This window comes from Macadamia integrifolia, chromosome 3, assembly GCF_013358625.1.
Source record: "Macadamia integrifolia cultivar HAES 741 chromosome 3, SCU_Mint_v3, whole genome shotgun sequence".
In the NCBI taxonomy this organism is placed as follows: Eukaryota; Viridiplantae; Streptophyta; class Magnoliopsida; order Proteales; family Proteaceae; genus Macadamia; species Macadamia integrifolia.
In genome coordinates this window covers 4,660,834-4,682,981 of record NC_056559.1, presented here as the reverse complement: position 1 = coordinate 4,682,981, position 22,148 = coordinate 4,660,834, and the positions used below count along the sequence as shown (strand labels likewise).

The 22,148-nt window shown below is 39.7% G+C and overlaps 1 protein-coding gene across 4 annotated transcripts in view; it reads left to right on the top strand.

Annotated features, from left to right (window-relative positions):
• The window catches only part of LOC122073269 (MORC family CW-type zinc finger protein 3-like), a 57,655-nt gene that overhangs the window by 20,702 nt on the left and 14,805 nt on the right, over nucleotides 1-22,148 (top strand). For 3 of the 4 annotated variants that reach the window (XM_042637825.1, XM_042637827.1, XM_042637828.1), the window contains 11 exons: nucleotides 2,283-2,436; nucleotides 2,766-2,874; nucleotides 3,188-3,722; nucleotides 3,880-4,063; nucleotides 13,399-13,500; nucleotides 13,599-13,928; nucleotides 14,139-14,222; nucleotides 14,331-14,489; nucleotides 15,488-15,571; nucleotides 19,410-19,547; nucleotides 19,776-19,888. In XM_042637825.1, coding sequence (XP_042493759.1) covers nucleotides 2,283-2,436; nucleotides 2,766-2,874; nucleotides 3,188-3,722; nucleotides 3,880-4,063; nucleotides 13,399-13,500; nucleotides 13,599-13,928; nucleotides 14,139-14,222; nucleotides 14,331-14,489; nucleotides 15,488-15,571; nucleotides 19,410-19,547; nucleotides 19,776-19,888 — 1,992 coding nt within the window. The remainder of the gene's footprint in view (nucleotides 1-2,282; nucleotides 2,437-2,765; nucleotides 2,875-3,187; nucleotides 3,723-3,879; nucleotides 4,064-13,398; nucleotides 13,501-13,598; nucleotides 13,929-14,138; nucleotides 14,223-14,330; nucleotides 14,490-15,487; nucleotides 15,572-19,409; nucleotides 19,548-19,775; nucleotides 19,889-22,148) is intronic. The other variant, XM_042637826.1, reaches the window with a different exon arrangement.

Genomic DNA, 22,148 nt, shown 5'->3' with positions numbered 1-22,148 from the left:
GCCGGTTAGGGATTCCCCAAGGAACAAGCTCATTGTTGTGTCCTGGGATCTGCCCCCTACCATCATTCTCTCCCCTAGCTCCCCTTTGATGGATTGCTGTTATGTTGTGGTTTTTATTTTATGGGCTGTATGTAATTTTGTTTTCTCCTTTTTCCCCTCGGGGCTGTATGTTCCCTCCCCCCCTCTTTTAATGTATTTTCTATTCAAAAAAAAAAAAAAAAATTGAATAAAATATACTAATATTAATCTACTACAATAAGTTGACTTTAGTAACCACTATCAAATTATCATGGGACCAACTATAAAATACAATAATAATTTTCGTGTAAACCCTTAAACCCCGACTTTTGGGCCTTATAATACAGCCCATTACAATTAAAACCAAGGAATTAAAATATCATACCCTATAGATATTAAAATAGGACAAAATCCTAGACCAAGCTTCTACTATTCCTTCAAGGTTCAAAAAAATAAAAATAAAAAAGGAAGGTTAGAAATAATGACACTTGGAGGGGTGCTTGCAACTGCTTCTCTTCGACTCAAACAAAATTCAAAAATAAAGCTTTGACTGCTTTTTCTTGTCCTGAAAGTGTGAGGAAGAATGAACTCATGGTATGAAACAACTTTTGTAGCAATAGGAAGGGACTGAACTTTCTCTGTTGGCTCAGTAAAAACAAAAAGTTTATCTTGGTTGGCCTCTTTCAACTTATCTTGTGGTTGCACTGCTAGTGTCACTTCAATCGGCTTTAAAGGACTATCATGCTGCAGTCCTCTTAAGACAATATTTTGTTGTAGATGGGAGGGGCGGCGGAGGGCTTTAATGTGCATTAGTTCCCTTCATGATCAAGGACACCCTTACATTCTTCCATCCATGATTGACCATCTAGGATGACATGTTTTGAAGGAGAAAATACATGACATATATCACCATCAAAGGAGGAAAAAACTGAAAATTCAATGGAAACTTAACCTTCAGTTTCTATGTTGATCTCATCTGTCTTACATAACATCTCTACCAGTGAATGTAAGACGAAATTCTCGCTTCACCCTTCATCTATGAATAAAACAGCAGTTCTTCTATTGGGCAAGTGAACTCTAGTCTTGAAAACATATGTATCTATGTTAAGTTAGGTTCTGATACCAAGTTGAAGCAAATTGGTTGATGGATCTGTGAGTGATGGGCCCATTTAAGGATTGAGGAAGAAGATTTAAATCTGAAGGCTATGTTTGGATCATATCTTATGTCAAATATAACAGTCAAATTTTGATCTAATGTTTCAGAATTAATAAGGAATAATAACAACCAGAATTGAGATATTGATGGAAAAAGGGAGAAGAAGGTGTTATTGAGAGCTTGATGGGAGAGAAAATAGATGGTCGATGGGTGTTAGGACTTCGGAGAATGAAGATTCTGTTCTAAAGAGAGAGAGAGAGGGGAATCTTGCTGGTACATATGCTGCAGAGAGTAAGGAAAATGAGGAGAAATATGGAGAGAAAGGGAGCTCGCATGGATGGGAGAGAAGGAAGAAACCAGATTCCTGGGGGGGGGGGGAAGGAAAGAGAGGTCATTGGGGGGGGGGGAGAGGGAGTAGATCACGATCTCACTTTTCAAACAAAAAAATCCAAATTCTCAAACCCACAACTTTTCTTTGAGGGACTGCATGATCTCAATAGAATGCAAGTAAGAACTAAGAAGCAACTGGTGTTTTCTTACTGAAGGGTTCATTTGTTTCGAAGTAAAGTGAGTGAAATTGAAGTCAAGTCAACAAACTTTTTTTTTATGTTTATTTTTTCTCCTTCCAGCCAGATATCCCTTTATCTCTTATTTTTTCCATTGCATTTGACTTTACAATGAAATCTTAGCTTCAGTCTGAACCAAACAGGGAAAGTCAAGGCTGTGCTGATGTTCAAGAAAAATCTGTTGTGGAAGCTGATTGGACATGTAATACTAGCTGACATCAACTGTAGACGAGTGTTGGTTTTTTAATTTTTATTTTTCATCTCTCAAGAGGGAAAGCTTCGTATGATTCTCACAGAAAAATAAAGTAAAATAGAAAAATGATCAATCCCTGTCTGGATATTTCATAAGAAAAATTAAGTTGAAAGTGGTGTGTTATCTCGAACACTGACTGCAAAGGAGGAAAATCTTGCTAAAACCAGGTTTTTATAAGGATATAACCTTCAAAAAATCTGCATGGGGGCCTATTACCCAGTGTATTAGCTTTGCCTGTTTTTATTTTCCAGTATGGAACCTTCAGTTTGCTGACTCCTTTTCCCCTCAGTGCATGGGATTGGAGAATATCTGAGCTACGACGGCGGGCTTCAGTACTTCAAATATCCAGATTACCTAAGTTTTTCCTACAGGCTGATCCTTTGGATTCTCGTCAGCAGCATGAGTGGCCTCTATTCATGGGTTTTCTTCAAAAGCACGATAAGGTAAATATTTAATTTTGTGAGTTCCAACCCTTCTGTTTTCTACTTCTTTTTTTTTTTGGCTAATCTCCATCTTCAATTACGATACTTCTTTTTTTTTTTTTTGGGGGGGGGGGATAGTGGCTTTAGCTTGCAGATAGTTAGTTACTCAGCTTTCTTTTCTTTTCTCTGTTACAAGTTTATTCACTGTGTATTTCTATCTGATTGTGGCTCCAAGCCTTGTTGTAAATTATCTTCTTTTGGGTTGTATTTGGAAATGGGGTTTGATTATCTTAAGCTTTGTTTGTTTTTCAGTACATCTATTGGTCGTTACTGACTCCATGCTTTTGAAGGTTGCTATTGTGGAATTTGAGTCATTCGTATTTTACATACTTCCTCCTGATACTGGTGCAATTACAACGCATGCCGTAGTTGCCTATCGAGAAAAGTCGGTTGCATCAGGTGAGCTTCAGAATATTTATTTTTGGTTTACGCATGAATTACTTTATACTGATCTGATCTCTCAGTCTACTGGAGTAATGGAAATCAAATGGTGCCTTTCCACTGTGCTCAACCCGTTGTCTTGCACACGCTTGATTTTTTGTTTCCTTACGTGCTGTAACATGCCTTGAAAGTTGGGCCCATCTCCTGCTGTTTCTTGGTTTTTTCTTGTGTGTATACTAGTTGATTTCATATGTATTGTGGCCGACCAGGTTAGAGAGTGAGTAGTTGGGTGACTACATATTTAGGAATTTCTTATGTATTGGTTCACCAGTTCCAGGTCATACCTTTCCGAAACTGGAAGAATTAGCTCCTGCCAGAGTGATTAGAACGCCAAACTTTGGGATGCTTGAAGAATTTAGTGGTAGTTCAGAAACTAATGTTGGGGAGAGGGTTGTTTGTGCGAAGAAGCAGCATTCTGATCATGAGTTTCAACAGGCTGCTGTGCTTTGTGTATCACATGGATCTGTTGAGGAAGCCTGCAGATCTCAATCCAGGGAACAAAAGAAAACCATTTTTGAGAAAAATTTTGCATGTGATAGTGAAGGGTTTTCGAAGATTAATTTGGAGAAACAGCTTCCTGATATTAAGTTCCAGCAGGAGGTTATGGGTCATTATGCTCGTGGATCTAGGGATGAAGCTCATTGTGGATCTCAGCCCATGTCAGTGCCCCAAGATAATAGTTTTGGGGAAAACTTTGTGCGGGTAGACCCCGGTTACTTGAAAACTCTTGGTCAGTCTCATTCTGGATGGGTTTTTGGTGCGATAGCTGAGCTTGTTGACAATTCTAGGGATGCCAAAGCGGCAAAGTAAGTAAATCAATTTTATTTGTTTCTATATGAGCTTTACTTGCACGGTGGTAGTTATGTCAAATACTGTGCATATAATTTCTCCTTTTGTCTTAAATTTCTTTTGGCTGCCATTTGTTTTGTTATAGATGACTAACAATGGTGGTATGCTCGACAGCTTGGATATTTCTATAGAAAATGTATATTTCAAGATACTTGGGAAAGATATACCTATGCTCTCTGTTATTGATGATGGGCGTGGCATGTCACATAAAGAGCTGGTGAGGATGGTCTCTTTTGGGTGCAAACAACCTAATGTAGATGATCCAGATCGTGTTGGAAGATTCGGAATTGGATTCAAGGTCTTCTGTGCTTGCTCATTTTCTTGTTCTCATGTGATTCATCTGAGCAGCTTTTGTTGTATTAACTTTCTTGTACTGTTTGGCAATATTTTCTTTGTATCTTCAATGTAACTTTTTGTGAGTACAAGCATATTGGTTATAACCTCATTTCTACTGAAGACTAAAAGCTGTTTTTATTTATTTATTCTTGATATGCCTGTTATGCCTTCCATTCTCTGTTCCAGTGGTGTCTAAATATTATATAGGCAGATATTTAGTACATAGAATTGATTAGCGATACCCATTCGGGTGAACTTTATTGGGGTCTCTGAATAAACTGAAATCGCTGGATGACACCATGAAATTGCCAGAGAACACCATTAAAACACAAGAAAATCTTAAACCATAAATTTAAACCTTAAACTATGAAATCCTAAATCATAGAAATTATAGTTGTAAAGGAGGCTTTCCAGTATCTAGGCGATTGGCTGCCTTATTGTCTAGGCGCCTAGGTCCCAAAATCCATCGGAAGGAGGGGGGGAGAGGGAAGCAGGTAAAAGATGGAAGGAAAGAGGAGTTTTAATTTCTGTCGGAAGTTGCAGCTGCTGCCAGCAATGCCAAAAAAAGCAGCATGAATTATGCTGCCGGAGTTGCAGGAACAAAAATGGAGTGGCAGCCACTGTGCTGCCAAAGTTGCAGAGAAGACAGAAGGGAGGAGGTCAATCATGCATACCTGGGTTGCCGCTGAAGAGGAGGTAGGCATCTATGCACATTGACTCGTCGGGAGGAAGAAGAAGACACATCTTCAGTTTGCCAACCTTCACTCCTTTTCTTTGGTCATCAAGCCCCTCTTCTTCAGCTGTCAAACCCAAATTAATAGCAACTTATATTTTGTCAATATGATACAACTTGAAGCTTAACCCATGAAACCTACGAAATGTATTGCCGGTTGAACCCCTATTCTGAAAATGTGAATTATTATACCTGATTCCCTGGGAATCCACCATGAAACCTTAAACCACCATGAATTGTCGGAACCGTTAGGCGTTAACTGGTATCACTGGAATCGCTCGCTGGAGTCACCAAAATAGCTCACTGGAGTTGCAGAGAGGAGGAAGAAGTTCTTTGTTGCAGGTAGGAAGAATGAAGGAAAAATATGATCGAGAATTGGGAAGAAAAAGAAAAGAAAGGGAAATTACTTTTTTACCCCTAAACTTAAAATACAAGTAGATGTAAAGGATAAAAAAGTGGAGTGAGCTCTGCATGGTTCCTGATTGGTGATGGAGGTGTTTCTTAGATTTCCCCTTTATTTTATCGACTATCTACAAAAGGATGAGAAAGTGATTCCGGACATGGAACTAAATCTCGGTCAAAACTTGTAGATTCGGCTGAGATATCTTGGTTTCGTCCGGTACCAATACGAAACCTAATGCTGATACTAGTTTGTACCAGGTTTCAACCGAAACTTGGTCCAACCAGCCACTTAAAGTCCCATAGTTCCAGAGTGAGGATCCTGGGTTTCGACCAGTTTTGATTCTTGGAGTTCTAAACATAGGTTTTGAGTTTGGCCCAGAAAAATACCAGGTTTGGGTTGAAACCTGGCATATCTTGGTTTTGTCTATGGTCAAAACCGGCCATGAAACTGGGAGTTAGAACCTTGATTCCAGATATGAGTTGCAGTCTTAAAATGAACTAGTTCTGTTCATGATTGATCTAGGGTTTTGGTCTTTTACTGGAAGCTGGAATCTTTCTTAATTTGGGGAATGTGTTATGTGGGTTTGTGTATGAGAATTATTTGCTAGAGTTAAATCCGCCTAATCCCAAAACCTGCAGCACATGGAAGTATCGGAAATGGGTACGGGGTCAGGTATTCTGTTAGAATATGTCGAATAGAAAAAGGGGTGGGGGTTAGTCTTTCCACAGCTGAGTGTCCAACTGTGGGGTGAGTAATGTAGTACTGTATTCGAATAACTCAAAACAGTAACAGAAATAGATAGGATCTAAGTTCACAGGATAATTTCAGATGAGACAATAACTGATGAAACAAATGAGACAATGAAAACTGATGAAAAAAACAGCAACTAAGTGCGAAGAACAGTAACAGTAACCGATAGGGGTAAATCAGTAATTTGTCTAGTTGTAGGGTTCAAAAGTTAGAACAGTTGCACCAATCGACCTCTGAAATCAGAAGTGATTAGAAGTGGGATTGATTCACAAAACAGCGAATAAAACAGTAGATAACTGAGAACAGTAACACAAGATCGATTCAGAACTAAGGGCTAGGGGCAGAGTTGGAAATAACAAATTATCTTCAGATCTGACTCAGGATTGTATCAGATTTGAATCAGATCCTATTTTAAGGAAATAGAAAGTCTGGGGTCAAGATTTGAATGCGATTGGATGACTGAATTACTTAATCCAAAAAAAAAAAAAAGCCTTGCATCCAACCTTCTAGAAGATCTGAGCAAATCAAAGGATTACTTGAAGAACAGAAAAGGAAGAATGTGTCTTTTGTTTCCATTAGCAGTCCTGGATCAGAATCACATTAATCCCAAGGATTTCCCACCTTTAACTGAATCTCACAACATGCATACTTTCTCAGCAGCAATAGAAAAGGTTCAAGCCTAAATATCATTAATCAAACTCGTGTAAAATGTTAGGCCACCTGTACAATCTTATATAGAAGACTCAAAATTAGACTTGGACACAACACAAAATGCCTAACCTAATCCTTGACTAATAAGGTAACATAAACTGACTAGGAAACTAAAATAATGAGAGAAACATAATCAAAATAGGACTCTAACTAAACTAATGAAGTCAATATCATTTTCCTACTTTCTACCTATATTTAGGCACCTTGAAGTGGCCTATTAGAAAGAAAACCCATGGGATCAAAGGCCCAACACCTACATAACCCAATTTAAGGCTTATTTCTAATAAAATAAGCTCTTTAGGTGACTTATCTGCAAGTGTGGAACATGTTTTCTATTCACATATCTATGTATGTCCATTGATGATGTACCTTATGGTTACATGAAGTGTCCAAGTAGTAGAGCCATGGTCGGGACATGGATCCTAGCAAGAAGAATGGGGCCTTGTAGTACGATAAAGATTGAAAAGGAATGTGTCCTGTTTTATACTAGTTCTTGCTCTCCACAAAATTTGGCTCAGCTCTTTTGTCTGCTCTTTCTATTTCATTTTTCCCTACTGAAATCTCCTCTTACCAATTATGTTGTTTATGCCTGAGTTTCACATATTTTGTTTCGTATGGTTATTTTTCTGTGATCTGTAAACATATATACGAGTGTAATATTTGCAGATGGCAACTCACTAAAGATTAAATCATCAATGGGACATCACCGTAGATATATTTTTTATTTAAGGGAAAAATTTCACTGGATTGTACAGCCAAAAAGATATCTCTTGACTGCATACCTAGTTGTGCAACATGAAAGGGGATGTGGCAAATCCAGCAATTGCATTTCTAGGAAATGGACTGGATTGGCTGTGTAAAATTTCAGACTCAAATTCAATCATACTCTCCCATATGTTGGTGTTGGATGGGGTAATGACTTGTGTCTAATATGACACCAGCCCTTTTTATTTATAATAATGGAGAGAAAGTTCTAGAATATTACAAGGACCATCAAAATCCTTAAGGACCTAAGGACCTGTTTGGAATCTGACACTTTCCCTAAAACCCATTCTTACAACACTCCCCCTCAAGCTGGTGTATAGATATCACATATGCCCAACTTGCAGATAATAGGATGAAACATCCTACTATTAAGACTTTTTATTAAATACATCAGCCAGTTCATTACTGAGAACAAAAGGTACAGTGATAAGACCCATATCCATCTTCTCTTTGATGAAGTGTCGATCGATCTCTACATGCTTGGTTTGATCATGCTGGATAGGGTTGTGAGCAATGCTCATGGCAGATTTGCTGTCACAAAAGAGCTTCATAGGAAAGGTGGTAGGGACAGACGGACAACCAAATCTGTGAGAAGACCATGAAGTTAGAGGAGCTTACAAATGCCATGAGCCATAGCACGAAACTCTGCTTCAACACTTGAACTAGCCACAACACTTCAACTCTGCTTTTTGGTTTGCCATGTGACAAGGTTACCACCAACAAAGGTGCAATAACCAATAGTAGACTTGCAGTTATCAGGGGAACCTGCCTAGTCAGCATTCATAAAGGCCTCCACCCTAAGGTGATCATGAGCAGAAAAAATGATGCCACGTTTTGGAGAAGATTTCAAGTAGCAGAGAATACACAATACAACTTCCATATGAGTCGAGTAGGGATCATGCATATACTGACTAACCAGGCTGACGACAAATGCTATGTCAGGGCGTGTATGAGAAAGATGAAGTGCCCCACTTCTCTGATATCTCCCCTTATCCACATAGTTACCTTCCTTGCTACTCAAGTGACTGTTAGCTTTAATAAGAGTATCTGCCGAGTTACACCCCAACATGCCTGTCTCAGAAAGAAGGTCAAGCACATACTTTCGATGTGATAAGTAGATCCCACGAGAAGACCTTGGCAACTTCAATGACAAGGAAGTAACAAAGTTTTCCTAGATCTTTGATCTCAAATTTCTCAACCAAGTATCTTTTGAGGTGAGAGATCTCTGCTAGATCATCACTAGTAACAACAATTTCATCTACATAGACTATCGGGATAACAATCTTCCCACCAAATCTCTTGATGAACAGAGTGTGATCGGCATTACTTTAAGAGTAGCCTGTTGCAATCATAACCTTGTAGAAACACTCGAACCAAGCACGAGGGGATTGCTTCTGCTCGTACAATGCACACTTCAACTTGCATACCTTCCCTTGGGTTTTGGAGCAAGTGGACCCATGAGGAATGTTCATATACATTTCCTCCTCAAGTTTCCCATGAAGAAAGACATTCTTCATATCTAGCTGTTGGAGATCCCAATCTAAGTTGATGGCACAAGTGAAAGATAACACATATTGTGTTCTTCTTAGCAATTGGAGCAGACATCTCTTGATAGTTGATCTCATAGGTTTGAGTGAAGCCCTTGGCCACAATTCTGGCCTTGTACCGATCCACTGTACCATCAGCCTTCTGTTTCACTGTGAAGACCCACTTACAACCAATTGTCTTCTTTTGTGAGGAAAGACAAAATAGATCCCAAGTATCATTCTCCTCTAGAGATTGCATCTATTCAACCATAGCTGCTTGCTATTGTGAGTCTGCACTCGCTTCTTGCCAGGTATAGTGACTAGACACAGAAGATAGAGAAGACACAAAACTATAGAAGGAAGGAGAAAATGAGTCATAAGAAACAGTTTTAGCTATATGATGTAAAGTACAAGATCTAGTGCCTTTACAAACAATAATATGAAACTCAAAAAAGGGATCAACAAAAGGAGTAGGAGAATTACTTGAGTCCAAAGGGGCAAGATCAGGATCTAGTTGTGACAATTTGCATGGTAGGGTGGATGCTGGATGTGTAGTGGTCTGAGGCTGCTGTCTACGACTATGAACATGTATCTCTAGCCGGGGCGAAGTAGGAGTGTCACTCTCCGGTGGCACATCTTCCATAATGAAAGTGTAGTATGATGCGGATTTGTGAAAGACAACATCTATAGTCACAAATCAATTTCGAGTAAGAGGATGAAAACATTGATAGCCTTTCTGAGTAGAAGCATACAAAAAAAAAAATGCACTAGAGACCACGAGGATCAAAATTGCCATGAGGATGATGATTTCGAGCATAGAAGAAACTACCAAATACCTTGGGGAAGAACAGGAAAAGCAGAGAAACCCTTGAAGATCCAGAGGGGAGCGGAAAGAATGAAACCGAGAAGGCATTTGGTTGATAAAAAGGGCAGTAGTGACAATCGCGTCATTCCAGTATTGGGGAGGAATATGGATCTCAAACAAAAAAAAGTGTGCTACCTCAGAAAGGTGGTGATTCTTCCACTTAGCAACCCCATTCTGTGTCGAGGTATTCACACAACTAATTTGATGGATCATCCCATTAGCAGAAAGGTAGGCCTAAAAGGACCCTTCGAAGTATTCTCGACAATTGTCGCTTCGAAGGATCTTAATTGTAGCATCGAACTGAGTTTGAACCATGCGGTGAAACTGCTGAAAGAAATGGAAGGTCTCGGCCTTGGTTCGCATCATATACACCCAAGTGGTTTGAGAATGACAATCAATAAAAGAGACAAACCACCGATAACCATTGACAGATACATAGGGGGTTGGACCCCAAATATCATATTGTATCAAAGAAAAAGAAGTGACTTTTATTTCCAAAAATAGAGTAAGTGATCCGAGTTTGTTTGGCTAATACACATGCCTCACAAAAAAACTGACTTGAATTACAACTTTTAAAGGAAGGAAAAAGCGTAACTAAAGGTCCCAAAGGAGAATGTCCCAACTGACGATGCCACTGTAGTAACTCATATACAGAAGGTGACGTAGAGGATGTCTGAAGAGCTTGATTAGTGATTAATGTTGAGTCATCTTCAAGCAGATACAGACCACCACGCACCCTACCAGAGCCAATCGTTGCCTCTGTCAAAATTGGAAAAATGTGACTTTGTAATTAAGACTAGAACTCTGGAAGTACGACTAATAATGAACAATAGGTTAGTAGGGAAAGAGGGAACATGCAATACAGTGAAAAGGGCTAAAGGAGTACAACTAATAGAGCCCTTTCCCGAAATACTGGAATATATCCCGTTAGCGAACTTGACCTTACCATTACCAAGAATAGTGGTGTACTGGGAGAAAAGAGGCAAGCAACCTTTCATATGATTAGAAGCACCAGAGTCTATAATCTAGGGGGTAGGAGGGACAGACATAGTATGGCCACAGATGAGATACCTGACCCAGAAGGGGTGGAATGAGTAAGAGCACTCGCAGTAGCTATGGCAGGAGAGTCCGGATGTTTAAGAAAGCGCTAGATGGCAGTGAGCTCATCAGATGATGGTGACGCTGCGGTGATGCTAGGAGCAGAGTTAGAGTCTAGGACCTCAGTATGGTTGGCCTGACTAGGAGTACTGACACGATCCTTTCCTTGCCCTTTTCCTGATGTATGAACAGAACGGCCATAAAGCTTCCAACAGTGCTCTTTGGTGTGATTCTCCTTCCTGTAATAATCGCACTTCCTTAGAGCTTTGGTAAAGGAGCCACCAGATTGTGGGGACTGAGTGCCAGAGACAAGTGCATATCTCTTAGTGGGGGTGGCAATAGACTGCGGAAGCATAGTGGTACGACGGCTGTCCTCAAGTTGGACTTGGATCATAACGTAGGCTTGATCCAAGGTAGGAAAGGGAATACGACTCAGAACCTGGAACCGCAGCTGATCAAACTCCACATTCAGACCTGCCAGAAAGTTATAGGCTCAGATATTTTTCTCTCATTTCTAAAAATTGGTGACATTGCAGGGGAGGGAGTATACTCCTCATAGAAGTCCAACTCTGTCCACAATATGTGCAACTTATAGTAGTACTGTGACAGTTTGAGCCCTCTCTGCCTCAAGTCATGAACCTTTTGGAGTAGTTCAAAGACCTGAGCATCATTCCCTGCCTGGGAATAGATATCTTGGACATACTTCCAGATCTTTGCAGCATAGTCTAGGAGATAGCCACGTGAAAGTTGTGATTGCATGGAGTTGACAAGGAAGACCATAACTAGAGAGTTGGCACACTCCCACTTGTCAATCTCAGACTGGTGGGTGGACACTTTGAGGTTCTAGTGAGGTACCCATATGGGCATGGGACTTGATGGTGATGCAGATCGAGCGTGACTACATAAGGTAGTTTGTGCCATCAAGGCATCAAGCTTGATAGCACAAGGAGGAAAGGTGGGAAGAGTTGAGGTGTCTCTACCAATGGAAGCAAATGAGCTGGTAGACATGGCTGCAACTCAAGGGGGCTGTGCTAATGGAAGAGGCACCGGACAAAGTTAGAAGCACAAAAAACCACCAAAAAGCAGGAAAAGGCTTAAAAACCCCAAAAATTGATAAAGGGTGAAAACCTTGACAAATTGATATTGGGGTAGCTCTGGAACAGACTCTTGAGACAATAAAGTGGCTAGTATAAACCACTACAAGGATAATGAGCACCAATCGCAACAAACATCAAGAAGATAGGGAGCAAGGATAAAGCACCCTGACAAGAAAAAATCGATTACAGGGGAAAAAACCCTGAAACAAGCGATGAGAAGTAGCTGGGCCTCTCAGATCATTGTAGAAGAGACAAGTCTAGGGGAGAAGGGAGATAAGAGGCTAGAGGCTCTCTTGGTGGTTTAAGAACTACCACCGAGAGAGAGAAGCAAAAGAAGAGAGATGGAGGGAGGCGCAGATGGAGGGAGGCGCTGCGAGGGAGAAAAGAAAGAAAATGGAGAAACATATGGAGAGAGGAGGAAACCCTCAGGGGGTTTTGGATCCAAAGGCTCTGATACCATGTTGGATGGGGTAATGACTTGTGTTTAATATGACACCAACCCTTATTTATTTATAATAATGGAGAGAAAGTTCTAGAATATTACAAGGACTATTAAATCCCTTAAGGACCTAAGGACCCGTTTGGAATCCGACACTTTCCCCAAAATCCATTATTACAACAGTTGGCATATTCCACTGTATTCTCAGCCGCCCATTCTTTTCAGGACATTTCATTATCCACTGGATTTTCAAAGATTTTATTTTTCCTCTTGGCAGATTCTATTTGTCTACAGAATTTCAGCCTATTGACCTGTCACATTGTAGTTATTTATGCTGTCCATGAATTCAATAATGGACATGGCATCCAGGGAAACCAATCCCTTATTTTATGGTTTAATTATGCTTGGGATATATTTAAATGTTTCCATTCCTGGTAAGATTGTTTCAGGATCATGGGGTCCTTTTTTTTCAGTTAGGAAGGGGTGCTGCACATAGTGTTCCTCTTAAGTAATTCCAAATAGGTTGCCCCAATCAATTATCTTAGATTACTTCCTATTCTCTTGCTTTTTTTGTATATTAGATAAATAAATACAAATAACACTTTATTGGCACTGTTGTAGACAATTAGCATGTTGACAAACTAATGATGGTTTTGTAGAAACTGTCAAATGGGTAAATTGTTTCATTTTGCTAGCAGTGACACAGAAACTTTTCCCTTCTTTAGGAATCTTTATTGAATGTAATTGTTTGAAGTTCAGCTCTGTAAAAATCACTGAAATTTTAGTGCTGTTGCATTACCTTTTAGTGTGAAGTTCTTTTAGTCGTTAGACTAGGAAGTGTCAAAAATTATTCTCTTCCAGCTTCTTGTGCAGCATCTGTTATGCTGATTTTGGGCGCTTTGATTTGCAGACTGGAGCAATGAGACTTGGTCAGGATGCTTTTGTTCTTTCCCAGACTACTGACTCCAGATGCATAGCTTTTTTGTCTCAATCGTTAAATGAAGATAAGGATGTAAGACTCAAATCTGTTCTATCTGCTGATTCCATGTCCTGTTCATTGAAATTTTTCATCTTCATCCTAATGCCACACTTTTCTTTCCTGTACTACAGAATCTTGAGATCCCTATTTTGAGCTATTCAAGACGAGGACAAGTTATGGAAATCGACACAACTGTCCAATCCAAGGAGTTAGCGGATTACAATTTGAAGCGCATAAAGGACTTTTCACCATTTGACGAGTATTTCATTGGTGTAAAATCTGGGTTATTTAGTGAAAAGTTAACTGGAACGCAGATATATATATGGAATTTGGATAAGTGGGGTTCAGAATATTGTTTAGAATGGCAGACTGGAAGGAAAGGAAATTCCTCTTGTGACCAAGGTGACATATTAATTCGATCTAGACGGATCAGGTCTCGGCCAGGGCAAATTAGCCAAAAGGTTAGTCATTGTGTTCCTTGTATTACAAAGAAATATTGTTGTAGGACAGGATCTTGCCAACAATCCTGGGTTGCACACACAATAATAATGAAAAACCTTGTCTGTTCGTCCTCTCTGGTCCTGCTTTCATCCAGGGATATGCAGTTGTCAGAATTGCTGAAGTCTCCATGATTTTATTTTAATTCATATAGTTCATTTTTTGGTTTCCAGGTGCCTTTAGATTATTCACTCCGCTCTTATATGGAGGTTATTTTCCTGGATCCGCGAATGAAAATATCTGTTCAAGGTTCATTGGTAATTCCATATTTCTTCATCCTGCAAGGACTGTTGTTGCTTGTGCAGGCTGATTTTGAATGGATTAACCTAGATCTAATTTCTTTGCTTTCTTGACCACTTTAACAGGTTAAAACTCGGCCGCTGGCAAGATCCTTGAATAGGACTGTTGTTGTAGAAGATACTCTCTTGGGAAAACCTGTTAAATTGACTCTGGGCCGCAGTCAACTAGAATGGGAGCAAATGAATTGTGGAATGTTCTTGTACTGGCATGGTCGCTTAATTGAGGTACATTTGTAATGGTGGCTTCCTTCCCTCCCTTCCTCTCCAAGGCATGGTGGTGGGTGTCTGATCTAGATATTTGTCTGTATCTCGTTCTTGTCTAACATGAGCCCTTCATTTAGACTTTTGTTATTCTGTTGCAAGATTTCTGATGTATAGCCGTGTATTAGAATTTTCTCTATGATATCTCTCTTCCCTTCTGTTGTGTTTGTTTAGCTTCCTAGTTCTTAAGTTATTTGATCATTCGTCTCGACTGTGAGCTTCATTCTGCAAAGACAGTGGTACAATAGTTTCTTTAATAACTGTACCGTTTGGATTCCCCCCCCCCCCTCGCGTTTGTGTGCCTTGGTGCTTAATATTTATAAATTTAAAGGGGAAGGTCTACCATTCTGTATACAAATATTTCCTTTTGATACTACTTGCACCAATTAGTTAGTCATCTTTGTCAGCTATTCTTTTATTTATTTATTTATTTTTTTGGCGGGGGGGGGGGGTTGGATAAGCATACATAATATATGGATCTAACCTTTTCTTCACAGACCATTTGAATTGCACTGGCATTTCATATTTTTCAGTTTGACTTTCAATGTGGACAAACACTGAAAATATTTAAACCTCAAAGAGAGCCCACAATTTGACCAAATATGAATAAGTTCAGCCCCTTCGCCCACCCTGTTGTGTATTTTTGCATGATGGAGAATTTATTTGAGATTGGCACTTTCCTTCTGAGGACATGCCTATTTCTGTATGGGTAACTGTTTTGGGATCACTTAAATAATATGTATTTGGAAAGCTATGCACATCTTCTCGCCATGTCAAACCACTGAAGATACATCTGAAAAAGAATACATTTTCTTTCCTTGAATTAATGGAGAGGTTCCTGAATGTGCCTAATTTTATTCTTTTTTTTTTTTTTTCCTTGGAATTATTATCATTATTTTTTGTATTTCTTAGCTGAATTTTGTTGTTGACCATTCCTTTTTATTTTTTCATTCTTTTTGTAGGCTTACAAGAGAGTTGGTGGCATGGTCTATAATGCAGACATGGGACGTGGAGTTATTGGAGTTATAGATGTTACTGATCTAATGGTAAGGGTGCTTTTGGAAATAGTAATTGGGGAAAATTGATTACTATGTGCAATCACTGTTTATTTTATGGGAAAAGGCTGGACACACCACCAGGGTGCCTAGCATGTGTCACTCTCAATCCTCCCCCTTTGGAAAAGATGCCATATCCCCTGTATCCAGCCCTGTGATTGGTGAATGCTCTAAGCTTATGGATAGCTGGCAGCATGCCCAACCCTCTCCCTTATTTATTTTGTTATTGTCTTTTTATTGGCAAAAACAAAGAACTTAATTTCATTTCAATTGTAATAGCATGAGGTACACACATTTTGATTAAGAAGCCCAGAAGGCCCAAAAGGTAAAGGTTTTTTTCAAACAACAACTCAGCATTATCCCAACTAAATGGGATTGGCTACATGGATCTTTGCCCTCCAATCAGCTCTATTTGAGATCATACTTGATACAATGCCTAAGCTATTAATGTCTTTTTTCACTACATCTCTTGAGTTCATTTTAGGTCTGCCCTTGTTCTTTTAGTTCCTTCAATTTGAATCAAATCTCTCCTTCGTATTGGAGCTTCCAAAGGCCTTCATTGAACAGTACATTCCACCTCAATTGATTTTTTTGTGGCTTATCATGTATCGGAGCTGCTCCCAAATCAGTTCTAATATGACCGTTCCTTATTTAATCCCTCATTGTTTTGCGACTCTTCAATCTCAACATCCTCACCTTCCGCTACACAAATTTTATGATGCTTCTTAACTGCCCAACCTTCCATTACCATACGTCATAGCTGGTCGAATGACTATCCTATAAAATTTTCCTTTAAGTTTTAAAGGAATATGTCGATCGACACTCCGAACGCACCTCTCCACTTCATCTATCCTATTTTAGTTCTTTGTGAAATATCATCCTCTATAGGGGTGTCAATTCCTAAACCGAACCGGTAAAACCGGCCGGACCGAACCGAACCGAAGCCTTATTGGTTCGGTTCGGTTTCGAGTATTGTAACCCCAAAACCAAACCGAACCGCACCGAAAACCGGATGAACCCGAAACCAAACCGAAACCGGCTCAAAACCCGGACCGAAACCGAAACCAAACCGGTAAGAAACCGAAACACTCCAAAATTCATTAAAAAAATCAAAATTTGAATAGTTTTGTATACATTTGTATGGAAAATTGAATCCAAACTAGACCAAAAACCAAAACCAACCCGGTTACAAATCGATTTAAGAAACCGAAGTTCAACAATTCATCATTTGGTTGTTTCCTAATGGCTCCATACCGGTTTAAAAACCGATCCAAACCGAAATGAACCTAATAAATCCAAACCGGTACCAACCCGAACCCAAACCGCACCGAAGCCGACACCGGACCAAAACCGATAAATCCTTAATGGGTCGGTTTCGGTCACTTCCAAACTCACACCGAAACCGGTGGAACCGGACCGAAACCGCACCAACCCGGACCGTTGACACCCCTAATCCTCTATATCACCTTCTTTATTTATGATTGAGCCCACCCCATACTTGAAGTAATCATTTCGTGGAATCTCCTTCGCATCAATTTTCACCACCTTATTATCCGTCCTAGTGTAAAAAATTACACACCATATACTCCATCTTTGTTTTTCTTATCTTAAAACCTTTTGTTTTGAAGATTGATCTCCATAACTTCAACTTGGCGTTAATCCCTGCTTTTGTCTCATGTAATGAAACAATGTCGTTTACAAAAAGCATACACCAAGGAACCTCATCATCATCCATGATTAGAGCAAACACATAAGGGCTTAAAGCTGATCCAACCCAATTGTAATTGGGAATTCACTGCCTTGACCCCCCACAGTTGTTACACTTGTCACCACACCGTCATACTTATTTTTTTAATTATGTCCACATATTTACTTGAAATGACTTTTTTCAATTGGTTTTCTGTAATAGTAGTTTCTTTTATTAGGTGGGTTTCAATAACCCTCTCCAAGTATAGCGTTGAATAAAGTGGATTGGAGGGCCAGGATCCGGGTAGCAGATCCCATCTAGCTGTGTTCTACTTTGTTACTATTTTTGTGATTTGTTTCTTTCCACTTTTGCTTTTCCTTTTCTCTGTCTTTGGTTGGATCCATGTAGCCAACCCCATTAAGTTGGGATAAGGCTTTGTTGTTGTTTTTGCTATTGTTGTTATTTCAATAACCCTCTCCCATACTTTCATAGTATGACTCATTAGTTGTATGCCTCTATAGTTATTGCAACTCTAATATCACCTTTGTTGTTTCAATTACCCTCTCCCATCATTTCATAGTATGACTTATTAGTTGTATGCCTCTATAGTTATTGCAACTCTAATATCACCTTTATTTTTCTAAGTTGGAACCTTAATGCTTCTCCTCTAGTCATTTAGCATTTTCCTTGTGCTCATAACCTTATTAAACAGCTTGGTTAGCCAAGATAAACCCAGATTCCTAAGCTCTTCAACACTTCTATTGCGACCTCATCTGGGCCTTGTGCCTTGCCTACTTTCATCCTCCTTAAAGCTTCTTTTACTTCAGACACCCTAATTTTTCGTCTTTATTTATGACATGTGGTGTCTTTATGGGTATTGTAGTCTTCTGGGACACTATTACCCTAATTTTTCGTGCATATCCTCCTTAAAGCTTTCTTCAAACATGCCATTAACCCCTCCCCCCAAGCAATTTGGCAATAATAGGAAGATGTATCATAAAGCGAGGAAAGCCAACTGAAATTAGAAGAACTTACCATTGGCCCCGATAAATTCCTCTGTTGCTTGTGCCTGGTCTATCCAATGATGAGCAATGTCCTTTCCTTCCATAAGCCCCACATAATAGCATATGGAATAAATCCTCATAGTCATAGATTGCTGCCTTTCACCTCAGGAGGACTTCTAGACCACCAAGAGAACAAGTTGTTAATATGAGTGCACTTGCCATTCATCCCAAGCATGGAAGAAAATAGAGGTGTGCGTCTCTAGGCAAAGGGTTGGTGGTGACTTTTGATTCTTCACTGTAGCTGAATGCTACCCACCCTGCAATTTTCTAAGGCCACCATCCTAGCAAATGTGGCTACTCATGATGGATCCTTAAAGTTGTTTTAATTATTCCGATATCCTAATTGTTTCAATATTAGGAAAGTTGTACAAGTACTTTCATCCTGGCATCTCTGGATGAAAAGAAATGTACCTGTTACTTTATTTATACTATTACATGTTTTAATTATGTTCTACCAAGTCTCCAATAAAAATTTTGGATTTCGGTTTTCATTCATTTTTAATGTGGTCCCCTTTTCATGTATGTATGCATGAACAGGATTGATGTTGATTTCAGTCATGATTATAATAACGATAACAGAAATTCTACTATCTATCCAAACTCTCAAGAAAAAGCGTTTACAGTAATCACGCTAATGTCATGGTGATAGGTGCAGCAATGATGGTATAAAAAATGTTAGTATGGTGATGAAAAAAATGTCAAGAGTAATTATGGGGAGAGTATCTTGTCTGCATGCCACCCGTGTGTAATGGAAATATGGAATCCACATGCGCAACCAATGGGGGCACCACATTGTTCGTCAACAGGGGCCCAGATGTCAGGAGGAGAGAGAATGTGGGAGGGCCATAGTGCTGTGCACACCGCCTCTCTCTCTCTCTCTCTCTCTCTCTCTTGTACACTCTAGGTGAACTATTGAATCACTGGTATATATATATATATATAACTATTACTTAGTTATCTCTCCATGAATAGTCAGATTAACTTTATGATAGAACCATGATATTTTTGTTAGGTAATGTCTTCACTCCTATGTCCAATTTATATCCTAAATCTTTGCCTTTCCTTTTTATTGGTACAGGATGATGGGAATGGTTGTGTGTGGGTGCATAACAACAAGCAAGGTTTCCAAGACTGTCAACCTTATGCTGAACTGGAGCAGTGGTTGGGAATCCAGTCTAATGTATATTGGGACAAAAATTTTGATACACTAGAAGTGGTACGATAACCAAGTTTCTCATTGTTGGGATTATTTAGTGTTAGCTTCTTTTTTATTCATGGCATATGGAGATTATGGGCATTTCCCTGAATATGGATCTGTGCTGTATTGTGATTTCATGTATCCTTTTACTTGTTAAAATTTCGTAATTGAATTGTTCATTAGGTGCTATATGTTTTTCCTTTCCAACTCAGTAACCATATACTGTTGTTCCTGTTAATTATCCAGAGAAAGAAAGATGCAAAATACAAACCTGATCATGAGTGGGTGCAGTGCGACAAATGTCGAAAATGGAGGGTTTTGCCATCTGGCTTTGACAGCAATAAATTACCCGATCAATGGTATCTACATTCATGCTCTTATTTAATCAGTCGTTTCATCTTCTGCTACAATTTAACTAATGATTTGCTCTGTGTTCCCCCACTCTGGTTCTTTTGCTAGTTTGCAAGTTATTAGTTTTGTTATGGTTTCAGCTTTGCCTATTACTACTTGAGTGATAATTGTAAATGGTCTGTTATATTGCAGATTTTTTTGACATTTAAACTTGGTTTTCATGAATATTCTTGCCGTAAGTGCATGTTTGGGAAACTAGAAAGCTGGATGAGGAGAGAGGCAGGCTTCGGACTTCTTTGTATCTGAAGTTCAGCATTTAACAGATGGTTTTCCTTCCTTGTCTTATATTAATAACTTTGGGGTCAACATTGGTCTACTTCTGATTACTTTTGATCTGGTCCTATTAAAAAATGTTTTTTTCATCATTATGCATCATATTAGTGTGCGGATGGCCACCTAGTCCTGCTCACATGTCAAGTTTCAGCCCAAATGGATTTGGCCACATGGAAAATTAAAGCATTGACTAAAAAGAAGATTCATAAACATGCATAGGAGGGCATGCCAAATTGCCAATATATGAGAGGGTATATGATTGAATTTGAGTCTAAATTTTGATTGCGACCAATCCAAGACCATTCCTTGGATATTCAGTGTCAGTATTGCCACACCAGCCTTTTTTCCTGTGTATTTTCAAGGGCCAATCTATTTAACATTTACCTATAACTTTTTAACTATAATTTGACTTTTTTTTTTTTCTTACAAATAAGAGTCATATTGGGCTGAATTTACTAGTAGATTAGGGACAGTGCATCACACCTGCACCCCAAATTTGAGTGCCAAGTTTGCTCTGGGGCCCAGGCTAGAGATATTACTAGGAAAAGCTATGTTTTGCTTTATTTTTGGTCTAGAGCATACTTACCAGAACAGTCTCCGCAACAATTTATTTTGGTGAAAGTACCCCTTCTCAGGATTTTATTTTTTACTTATTGACATGTATTTAGGAAATTCGCTATCTTTTTTTTTGGGTGAAAATAAATTCATTACCAAGAGAGAAAGACGAGGGAATATACAAGCCCAAGGGCCAAAGCGAGGGAAAAAAAAAGGGCTAGCATAAAAGCCCAAGGGAAATTTGCTATCTGTATTTGGATGAATAAATAAATTCATTACCAAGGAGGGGAAGAATATACAAGGGGGGAAGAGAGAGGGGGTGGGGGTGGGGGTGGGGAGGGGAGAGAGACAAGGCAAAAGCCAACCAAAGGAAAACGAGGCATAGGGCCAGACTACAAGATCCATGATAGGGGTGATACATCAAAATGTGTCTAGGGAGGGGGGATGATGGAGAGGGGGAGAGACCCCAGGAGACAACAATGAGCCTGTTCCTTGGGGTGTCAGTAATAGGACGATGACAGAGGCAACTAAGCTTGGAGCTCACATCGAAGTAGATGGCTTTCCAAATCTTATCAAAGAGCGGGAGTTGGAAGTCCATCTACCGAGGTTATGCTCCATCCAGAGGTGGTTAATGGTTGCACAAAAGGAATGTTTGCCCTCAGTGTCGCAAATGGAGGACCCACCAAATGTCATGTCAACCTAGATCCATTCTCTGCTTAAGGGGAGAGAGCATCTATTGCAGGGCCAGTAGGATTTAAAGACCTTTTCCAAATAGAAGAGGAAAAGGAGCTGGAGAAAAAAGGTGGTCAGTATCCTCGGTGCCCTTCCAGTAGAGACAGTTGGAGGAGGGGACTTGAATGTGCTTGGAGATGAGGAAAGATTGCGTGGGAAGGCAATTGGAGATAGTACGTCAAGCCGTGAAGCTATGGCCTTTGAACCAGATGATGTTGTGCCAAGGCACAATTGGCCCTACTGGGTGGGTGTGGTTCCAAGCAGAAGCATAAGTGAAAATTCCTGTAGGGGAGGGGGACCAAATGATCTAATTATTTCTTCCACGGTGACCCGGAGGGATGGGAGGAAGGGAGGACCAAAGATCAGCAATGGGAGGTGGGGAGGAAGTGGGGGACCAATCACCAGAAGAAATTATGGAATCAAGAGAGGCAGATCGAGGAATACTAGAAGAATAGATGACTCTGTGAGTAATCGGATGAAGGAGAATACCGAAGGGATGCCAAGGGTCTAACCAAAGAGAGGTAGAGGATCCGTTGCCAATGGAGTAGGAGATAGTAGAAAGAGAAGAAGATCTAGAGTTAAGAATATTGCGCCAGATCTAAGAGGAATAAGAGGAGGTGGAGGCTATCCACAGGGAGTCTTGCTTGA